The sequence below is a fragment of the Arachis ipaensis genome, chromosome B10 (genome assembly GCF_059453495.1).
Source record: "Arachis ipaensis isolate K30076 ecotype BB chromosome B10, ASM5945349v1, whole genome shotgun sequence".
NCBI classification, from domain to species: domain Eukaryota; kingdom Viridiplantae; phylum Streptophyta; class Magnoliopsida; order Fabales; family Fabaceae; genus Arachis; species Arachis ipaensis.
In genome coordinates this window covers 7,291,926-7,303,162 of record NC_142435.1, presented here as the reverse complement: position 1 = coordinate 7,303,162, position 11,237 = coordinate 7,291,926, and the positions used below count along the sequence as shown (strand labels likewise).

The window sequence follows — 11,237 nt, the reverse complement described above, 5'->3', positions numbered from 1 at the left end:
TTTTGTTACAAGCATGTTCAGATCGGAAATGAAGAAAGTTAAATTAGTGGTATTATTTAAGAGATTACTCAATTCACATCTTCATGCGTGCGAACATCATAACTAAAAGATTTGAAATGATAATTTAATTAAATATATTAGATTATTTAATAGTTTTTACTCAAAATATTTTTAAATAAACTTTAAAAATATTAAAAGATCGTATAATCACAGTAGCGACTGTAATAATAATCGGTTAATCACATACATAATATGCACCTATTTATTATTGCTTAAGAGTTAATTATACAGAAAAAATATAGGAACCGTCATTTTTATTAAAATTTGGCCAGCATTTAACTAATAAAAAAATGAATAATTCTACACTACTAAATATAATTTTAGACCATTAAAAATACTAATAATAATTAATTGATGGTTACAAATCATAAAATATATTGTTACTAGCACTCCTCAATTATGAAATGCAGCTTTTGTTTAAAAAAAATGATAGCATAACATTGAATATAGAGCTTGCGATTTCTTATCCAGATGCCCCTTTACGTCAACATGATAGATCTATCGAACTGCGTTAGACAGAAGAAGAAAGGGAATTAAATGGTGATTATTAATTAAACACACATGAAATCAAGGATGCAGCTCAAATGCTAAGGCACGATTAAGTCATCATCAGTTTAATTAGTTGCGCATTGATTAATAAAATAGAATAGTCAAAATATCACAACAACTCCTTACACTTTTCCAACACAAGTTGGCGCCACGCCGCCTCAAAGCGTGTCATAAAAAACTGTGACATATGTCGCGTGGACCCAATTCATGATGAAACATCATAGGAAATAAAAATGGGGGTGAAAGAGACACAATGCAATCTTCTACTTAAATTCAAAGGAAGATGCAGTGGGACAATTATGATCGTTGGATGATCCTCAGAAAATACACACTTATTAATAAGTGTATCCAAATCCCCACCTGTCACGGTTATATAAGTTGCCATCTTTATTTGTTTTACTTGCTAGCCATATAATGATGAAATAAATATATGATATGATTTTGGATGGGAGTATGTAACTAAAATTTGCACACTCGTCAAATGATGGTACCATGTGAGGAACGAAAAGGGAGGATCCAAAATTATCTTGTTTCCCCATAATATCTTATCATATCATGCAGGTATTAGAGGTTGATTGCTACATTTTTGTTCCTTTGTGCACCTTTATTTTGATGCACGCATGGTGATGGTGGTGTTGAATAGGATGATTCAGATCAGGACAAATCTTTTTAATTTGTAGATGTAAACGCCCTCTCTACCAATTTGAAATAAAAACGAAGTTGATTTTATATATGTTTGCATTAGATTATTCAATTAAACCTACAAAATAGTTGAACATATATACATGTATGGCTAATCATGTAAAAATCTTTTAATGACGGTAATTAACAAATTTTTTTTTCACGTAAACGTATTCCAATTTTGATTCTTTTAATGTAATGACAAACCACTAGAAAAGGGAAGGAAAAACTCGAACAAAATCATTAGAAGCATTATTATCGCCGTTTTTGGTCCCCCTTCACAAAATTTTGTTTTTTCTATGATTCTAGTCGAAAAGAGAATAAAATCTTGGGAATTCAAGTTCAATCACTATAGCTCTAAAAGGGGGAAAGGAGGAGAGAAAGAAACACTATTAAGACCTAATTAGAAGCATGGAAATAAATCTACACATATTTATATCCATCATCAACAATGTGCACAACAGCGAGTAGAAGCTAAGAATAATATATATAAGTATCTATATAATAAACGTATAGTATCTTATTAATACGATTAGGAAGATAAATAAAAGGAAACATATATTTTTAAGTAAAATTTCAAAATTAACACAACCTTAATCTTAATAACTTTTAATAATCACACAGAACCTTGAGAAACCTTGCTTATGACCTTACCATCTTGACCCAACGACACCCCACCACCGGTTAGCGCCTGAGTAACCCCTTGGTACGGCGGCGCGTGCATGACACCACCACCCGGCGCAGTATAGTAAACCTGTCTTCCACTTCCACTATCGTACGCCACCTGTGCGTAAGCCGCACCGGTATTATCCTGCATCCCAACTGGCCTAACCACCCCGAATCCTTCCGTATAACCGGGACCTTTAAGCGGCTGTGGTGGTGCCATGTTCGCCGGAGCAGCCGAAGAAAACGGCGGCTTATGTGGCGGCACGCCGCCGTACAACGGAGCTTCGCGGTAACCGTCGGAAGCCATTCGCTGCACCGCGTAGTAACCCTGCGTTGTCGGTGGAGGAGTCTGTGGACGAACTACAGGCGCGTGATGATAGAACGCTCCATGCGCCGGAATCACATAAACCGGCGGCTCACCACCGCCGGCAGCGGACGATGCCGCCTGATGATAGGCCTCGCTGGAAACATGCTTATCAGGCCAATATCCAGGTTGTAACGGCGCACTCGCCGGAGGAGCTTTCTGAGCGTAATAGTCACCGCCGGTAGGGGCGTAATTCCCGACGAGAGCTTCCTCGCTCTTCCTCCGATACGCAGCAGCTTGATCGCTTTCCGAAATTTGCATCCTCTGAAACTGCCTCTGAACTTCCAGCGGGTGGCTCAAGTTCGGATCCGATCCAACGACACGATCGGAGGTATTAACGGCAACTCTCTGTTGGTACTCCGGCGGCGGCGGGACAGGCTCCGGCACCGTATCATGGAACTTCACCGGGACAGGAGCCGCCGGCGGTGACGGCGCAGGTGGCTGAAGCTGCTGAGGAGCAACATTAACAGCAGTATTCTTCTCAAGACCAAAGAGATAATCCACGTTGGGATTCGGTTTGAGCGGGTCTGGTTGGACCGGGTCAAGACGGTTATCAGAAGAGGGAGGAAGGTTGTTATTACTGTTAGTGTTAGTAGTGTTGGCTTGGAAGAGGAATAATCGCATGCGGGCAGGTCTAGCGGAAGCACGGTAGAGTCGATCGTACTCGTGCATCATGTGGTCAAGGTCGTCATCATTAGTGACGGAGATGAGAGCGTCAAGATCCTCACCAGGGAGCTGGTACTTGAAGGAGAGGTCCTTGGGGTCGCAGCCGCAGAGGGCGGAGAGCTTGGCGATCATGGCGTTAAACTTGATGTTGAGGTCGACGGCGAGGATCTTGGTCTCGCCGGCGACGTAGGAGAGCTGGTTGTCGTGGGTGCGAGGCTGGATCTTGCCGCCGTAACTGCACATGAACTTGGCCTTGTAGTTGGGTGGCGGTTGTTGGTCGTCCCATGGAGGAGGGTTCTCGAAGTCGATCTCTCTTGAGCGCGGAGAAGAGTCCCCTGAGTCTGGGTAAGATGGGTATGAATAGTTGTTCTCCATAGCCATGGGTTTCTTTTCTGAACGAAAATTGAAGTAATAAGAGTGTGAATGTGTGATTGATTGGGTGCGTCAAATTGTCACTTGTTAGTGTTTCATTGTGGCAGCGAAAAGCTTCAAGAGGAAGAGATTAGATAGAGACAGACACCATGGTCAGAGGTGACTTTTTTTTTTTGGTTGCTTCCACACACGTCTCCTTATTTATGCATTCTTCGAGTGAGATTTTTTTTTTTTAAATATTTTTTGGTTTATCTTTTGAGGTGATTATATCATTATATGTATTATTTTTGTATATCAAAAATAAAATTTAATTTTAATATGTTTTTAAATAAAATAATTATATATATATATTCAATTACTTGATGTAGTAAAAATAATTATTTTTATATATTTATTTTTTAATATTTTTTCTTATACTATAACAAAATATGTACATAAAGAGTATTAATAAAAGTGTGTAAATATTATTTTTCATGATATAAAAGATAAATTTTTATGCTTCTTTTAATTTTTATCAAATCACTTTTAAGTTTAACATTGAAAATGAAAAGTATAAGAGAAAAGTATACACCAAAAAAAGTAAAATAAAAAATTATAATAATCATAACAATAGATGTGACTTGTATAAATAACAAAAAATTATTTGATAGATAAAAAAAATAATAATATCACTCTACACATAATTTTTTTACATTAAAATTATATAAATTTAAAAAAAAGTTACTGCATTAAAATATGAATAACAATATTCATTTTTGGTAAATATATAGTCAAAATATTAAGATACCACAACTCATTTAACTCATCAATTAGATATTGAAGATATATATCTATATATTTTTGCTTTTACATTGTCTAAATAACACAAATTAAAAAGATGTAAGAACCTTTTATCCACATTTTCAAAATATTGACATTTGAAGTGTATTATATTATTGTGGAAATATTCAACACGTTTCTAACGTGTTTTAACATGTCTATGCGTATTGACTGAAATGTTGTCACGTGTTCAACACGTCCCCACTTGTTACAACGCGTCCCTACGTGTTAACTTCTCACTTATAAAATTCACCTATCTGTAATTACACTCAATAATCTCATTTTTAACAAAAACACTAATATTTTTTCATATAAAAAAAAGGGTAAAGTATATTTTTTGTCCTTGAAGTTTTCGAAAAGTTTCAAAAATACCCTTAAATTTTAATTTATTTCAATTTTATCCTTGATATTTTAAATATGCTTCAATTATATCCTTTTTGTTAATTTTTTGATAGTCAACCAATAGTCAACTTTTTATTTCCAATTTTACCCTCTAATCCTGATAGTGTTTGGCACACTGCATAATCCCTTCCAACGCCTCTCCTTGTTCTTCCCAACTTCATTCCATTCCAACACCTCCACTTTTCTTCCCAACCATCGCTCATCCTCTCATCCATCTCTCTTGTTGCAACCACCGGCGCCACCACCAACCACCACCACCAATTTCTATCTCCGTCTCCCATTGTCTTTTCTCTCATGCTAACTCTCATTCTCCCTTGCTTCTCATTGTCTCACCAACCACCGTGCACAGCCACTGCCACTCATCCCTTCTTCTCTTCGTTGTGCCGCCGCACTTGGTAGGTTACAATTTTCAATTTTAACTATATTCTACAAGGCAATAATTCAAAAAATTCAGCATAACCCTTTATTTTAGACAATAAGGCATTGACTATATATTCATGTTGCTAATCACAGCCACATATGTTAATTGTTTCAGTATCCCAAGTGTGGACAAACTTTATCAATTCACACATTTGGCTCAATTGCAAAATGAAGTACCAAAGCTACAGCAACAGCAACAAGTTGAAAATACCAAAATTGAATGTAAAAGGGTGATATTGACAAACTAATAGAAAATCATTTGGACAATTGAACCCTAATTGTAGATCTGAACAAGAAATTAAACCTCGTCGCTTTCCATTGGGCTGTTTCTGAAACCAGTTAATGTTCAAGATCTGGACACGGGTAGAGGGAGAGGGGGAGTTAAGGCTGTCGGAGAGGAAAGCCATAGCACACATAACGGTGGACCTCGAGGCACAGTGAAACGCGGACGGTGAAGCTCTGAGCGTGGTGAATCGTGAGCGATGGAGATCCAGGCGCAGTTAATCGTGGACGGTGGAGCACGAGCTTAAGGCGCCGTGAATGGTGATGCTGTATGAGACTTGAGTGTGTCGGATTGGGAGAAGAGAAACGTGATGCAGGATCGGTATTCGATCTCTGTCTTTTGCTGCTTTATGATCATGAAAATGGAGATGGATGAGTAGTGAGGAAGTTGGATGAATGATGTTGGAGACGAAGATGGAGATTGGTGGTGGTGGTGGTGGTTGGTAATGGCGCCGGCGGTTGCAACGAGAGAGATGAAGAGAGGATGGGTGATGGTTGGGAAGAAAGGTGGAGGCGTTGAAATGGGTTAGGGAGTGGGCCAAACACGGTTAGAATTTGGGGGTAAAATTGGAAATAAAAGATTGACTATTGGTTGACTATCAAAAAATTAACAAAAAGGATATAATTGAAGCATATTCAAAACATCAAAGATAAAATTGAAATAAATTAAAACTTAAGGATATTTTTGAAATTTTTCGAAAACTTCAGGGACAAAAAATATACTTTACCCTAAAAAAAATTAGTCACAAAACTCAATCCTAATACTTTCAGCTCAACAAAAAATATTTAATAACAAAAATAATAATTAAAAACTCAAAATTTATCTTATTTAATATTTATTAATTATTATAATAATTAATAAATATTAAATAAAATAAATTCTAATTTCTTTTTTTGGTTTCTCTCTACCATTACTGTCAACAAAAAGGGTGAATCATGAATCATGAGTCATGACATTATTATAAATTTGGTAGTTTAGGTATTAATTAAAAGCATGTTGATCGAAACTAGTGAATTGAAAATCTACACAAGGTGAATATCGCATCGTTCTTATAATAATTAGTCATAGTTCTTATCTCTATTTTATTGCCTTCGAGTCTAATAGAGAAACAACTTTATAGCCTTTTAATAATTTTTGAGAATATTACTAAGATTTAGTTTGATATCCTACCTAGTAAGGTGCGGTTATTTTTAGACATATAATATCTAATATTCTTACTTTTCTATAGCAATAGTGCAAGTGAATACTACTATTTTTTTTAACAAAGGAGCTCAACATAAATAGTAAAGTGAAAAAGAAGCTAACAAATAAAGAATCTGTAAAGATAAAGAACATAAAATTATTTTTAGTGTTATCTCTGATATTATTATCAACAACAAAAAGAATCCAAACTATACCATTATCTATAATAGATTACAAATTTATGAAACATCTCTTCTGCACCTCCTTCCGTGTTATTGAAAATTCGCCGGTTTCTTTTTAGCCAAATGTTTCAAATAACAAAAAAAAAAAACATATGAACCACTTGTTGCGGTCTCTTTTTCTGCTAGCAACACATGTCCAGCTCTCAAAGTGTTCCTTTAGTGAGCTCGGAATAAACCACAATCTCCCAAAGTCAAATAGCCATCGACACCACACCTGCCAAGTAAAACCCAAAAATAAATGATGTATATATTCAACGTATTTTTTACACAGAACGCATATGTTATCACCATGTCCAATAATTCCTAATCTATGCAATCTTTCTTTGGTATTCACTCTCCCTATCAAAGTAAACCAAATAAATAACTCCACTTGTGGTGGTACCAAACCTTTCCAAATAGTTCTGGTGAAACTGTAGCTGGTGACTTCCTCTGGGAGGGACTCTGACTGCATTACCTGCACAAAAGAGTTAGTTAAAAAAATACCTTTCTTGTCAAACTTTCAAACAACTCTGTCTTGCTTATCATGAGCCAGCTTAATAGGCCTTAAAGTTTCATGTAATTGATCCACTAATTCCAACTTCCATTGTAATAACTCTCGCCTCCACTAAAAAATTTAGATTCACTTTAATCCATCCCAAAACCCACAATCCCATATAACAGATCTTTTTTTGTTAGAAATAGAGAAAAGTCTCGGAAAACTCATTTTTAACGAACCACTTTGTAGCCAGACATCCTCCTAGAATCGAGTCCTCCTTCCGTCACCCACCTCCATAGATAACTCCACAATCATCTTATCTTTCACATCACTATCACTGACCTGCAACTGACAGATATCCTTCCATAAACCCCCTCTAGTAGATAATGTCTGAGCCGATAACATCACATTATGATTCAGGTCATAACAAGAACACACGACCTTCTTTCACAATGAACACTCATCTTTTGAAAACTGCCACCACCACTTGAATACTACTATTCTAAGAAGTTATATAACCTTAAAATCACTGGTCTCATCGAACTGTTGGTAAGACATACGATAATGTATGTATGTGTAACAGTGAGATTTGAGGATGGATTAATGTTTTGCTAACCTCATATATTTAATTAATTTTATTTTATTTTTCCCAATTTTTCTTGTCTTTGTCAAATCCTTATTTTCGTTCTCTTCAAACGATTAATGCTCTACGATGATCACGAGTTATGTTTATTTTATAATTGTTAGTCTTTTTTTTTTTTTTTTTTTTGTAGATATAGGTTCTCTCTTTTACAGTTCCATATTTCTTGTGTTTTCATAAAGCAGGTGGACTAATGAATATAAAAATACGGAGAATATATTTGTGATTTGGAAGGTAAGAGGAGGGGTCCCATACGTTATTGATTGAAAGAGTAGGAAGGGATAAGACAGTGATGTGTTAATTTGACTATAATTCGATTCTCAAGTTATATGGAATGGAACCCTCTCTATAACGAGTGTAGCCTATAGCTTCTGAAATTTGAAGGCCACATAGAGGTAAAAGATGCCTCATATTCTTACAAAAAATATATGAGAAATCCTATTTTTATTGTTTAAAGTTGTCCAACCATTTTGGAATATAGTAATTAAGATATAAGACTGACATTGATATATTGTTATTATATTATTTGATAAACAAATAGGTACATAGGAGTGAAAAAAAAATGGCATTGGAACCAATATCATAAGGTAAATTTAGGCCGCTTTAACTGATTTTTTTTTATCGTCTTCCTAATATTACTGTAATTATATGGTTACTTAGAATTTAAAAAGTATGGTATAGATAATACAATGCATCAAAGAGTAAAAATTAAAGCAAGAAAAAATCATGCCCCAATAATTCCTCCCCAGCTAGAAGTCAATATAAGATCAGAATTCCTCAGTCCTCACTGGTCTCTAGTTCATGATTTCACTCATGTTCCACATAACGATGATATTAATATAATACAACCCCTACAAACATTATAGATAAATAAAAAGGAATAAGTAATAATAATTCTAAATTTTGTGTTTTTCCTGAATTTGTTTTGTCTTTTTTATTATTTTGTACTTTTTGAAAAGCAAAATTGATAAATTGGTGATGCTATATTATTTGTGCATAATTGCATATATTGTTTTTATAGATTAATTACTAATTTGGTATCCAAAAAATTTAACCGCCAATAAAAAACTCTTGAAAAAAGTTAATAACAAAATAATTATTGAATGATTTAAAAATACACTAAAAATAATTAATAAATATTATATTTTTGTAAAAAACAAAAAAGTTTTTGTATTTTATAAATGACTTATTTATCTTATTCGAATTTTTGTGACAATATTTGAATAAATATTTATAAGGTGTACAAAATAATTTAGAGTAAAATTTATTCTCTAATTTTTTTATTTTTCAGAAAAAAAAGAATAGTCATTCACAATAATTTTAAAAAAAATTACTTCACATAAAATGATTGAATTTTAAGAATGAAATTTTTTTACTTTTTTTAATAATAAATACAAAAATTTGTATTAGAATTTAATTTAATCTCTAAAATCTTTTTAAAATGTATACTTAATATTTATTTTTTTTATCATATTTTTAAATTTTGTAATGACTTATTTATAGTTAACATTTTTTAGAAATTTTTGTATCAGCAATATAAATTTTCGAATACTACCTTAGTAAAGTATTCTTTTATATATCTATGTATGCATTATTGCATTGTCCTTTAATTTGTATTTCTATTTAAAAATTAATATTTACAGACAGTAGTACCATGGCATCCTATTTCATTTTTAACTTTTTTTAGAGTTTTGGGCACTACTCTTTCATTATATATATAGGTGGGGCACAACAACAAAATGTCTTCGCCAACTACCTTGAATTCTTCATCCACAAATAGGTTCAAAGTCAAATTATGCATTGTTGCGCATGTGAATACAACTGTTTAGAGCCTTATTTGTCAAGGTGTGTATATAACAAATTTAAGTTGAGGAGAGAAACACATCAACTACATTTTGGAGGAAAATTGAAATATTTCACTATTCTATGACAAATTATATTGTTATAAAATTAAACTATTATGTAGATCGATAGATTTTTAAATAAGATTATTTCTTTTCTATTTTTTATGCTATATAATTTAGCTCTTGAGTTAATTGTAATGAAAATTTGCAAATCGAGCAACTGGATTAAAACATTGGTTTGTAATTAAGAGACCACAGTTAAATGAATGATTAATAATTATGTTTTTGTAATAAGATATTAATTTGGAAAAGTATATGGAACCAAAATGTGACCAGCCAAAAAGTAAACAAAACTGTTTAATTAAAATCACTTTTTGAATAATATGTTTGAAAACCGCTCCTGAGATCACGGAGCACAAATCAAAACCCGATTTTTCATGGAACCCAAACACATTTTGGTTGATTTTTGACTGATATGCTTTTGGTTCCCTAGTTGTTCTCTATTAATTTAGATTTATAAATAATATTATTATCTCTTTAGGAAGATGGACAAAATCTAATAACCTTAATATCAAGAAAATCAATATATGGTTTTATAAATAAAAGATGGTTTAATTAACAAGACACTTGTTAAGATATCAAATGTAGAATGATTCTGTTCAAAGAAATTGTAAATTTTTAAAATATTTACAGCATAAAAAATTAATAAAAATTTTAGGGTTTAGGGTTTAGAGTTTATTAAAATTAGTTACATGTTGGACAAAATATTTCTAACTCCCTTTGCCTAAATAAACAAGATTTTTAATATAAAAATAAACATTTTAGTTAGCAAGATTCTTTAGAAAAAAAAGGCTAAGAATACATCTTAAAGTTATAAAATAAAAAATTATAAAAAATAACAAAATTATGTTTCTAATATATTGTTATGTATTTATCAAAGTGAAAAGTTTAAGAACTTTTCTATAAATAATAATAATAATAATAATAATAATAATAATAATAATAATAATAATAATAATAATAATAATCTTAATATGTATATTTTTAGGACAAATGTTAGTTAAACAAAAAAATACATAATCTCTTTTGAAAAAAATATATTATAAAATGATAAAAATTATAAAATGATAAAATAAAAATTAATAAAGAGTTTTATTCCACCTTTAGGTTTCGTTTGTTTATATGCATGGAACACTGAAATAAGAATACAGACACAAAATTATGTTTGATAAATGAAACAAGAATAGAGATATTATATTCAAAGATACTAAAATTAGTATATTTTACATAAAGAATATAACAATACTAACAAAAGATATAATTTATTTTTTATTATTTTTATTAATTTTTTATAATTATACTTTTTTCTAATTTTTTTTGTATAAAAAAATAAAATAAACTAAACTTTTACAATTGTTATAAATTATAACCAAATAAAATATAAAAATATTAATTTTTATATTTTTATTATTTATATTTTATTTTTAATATCTTATGTTATCTTTTTTCTAAAAATCAAACACAACCTTAGTTACTAGAAAGGCAGGTGGGTTTGTATAATGAACTCCTTTA

General features: G+C 32.0%; 1 protein-coding gene across 1 annotated transcript; it reads right to left on the bottom strand.

Annotated features, from left to right (window-relative positions):
* Positions 1-1,792: 1,792 nt before the first annotated feature.
* LOC107623202 (Octicosapeptide/Phox/Bem1p family protein) lies at positions 1,793-3,559 on the bottom strand. The gene has a single exon (XM_016325376.3). The coding sequence runs from the start codon at positions 3,365-3,367 to the stop codon at positions 1,907-1,909; it is 1,461 nt and encodes a 486-aa protein (XP_016180862.1). The 5' UTR covers positions 3,368-3,559; the 3' UTR covers positions 1,793-1,906.
* Positions 3,560-11,237: the final 7,678 nt, after the last annotated feature.

Bases quoted from the DNA above. Each gene is read 5' to 3' on its own strand.
- LOC107623202 (XM_016325376.3), bottom strand. From the start codon at position 3,367: ATGGCTATGGAGAACAACTATTCATACCCATCTTACCCAGACTCAGGG.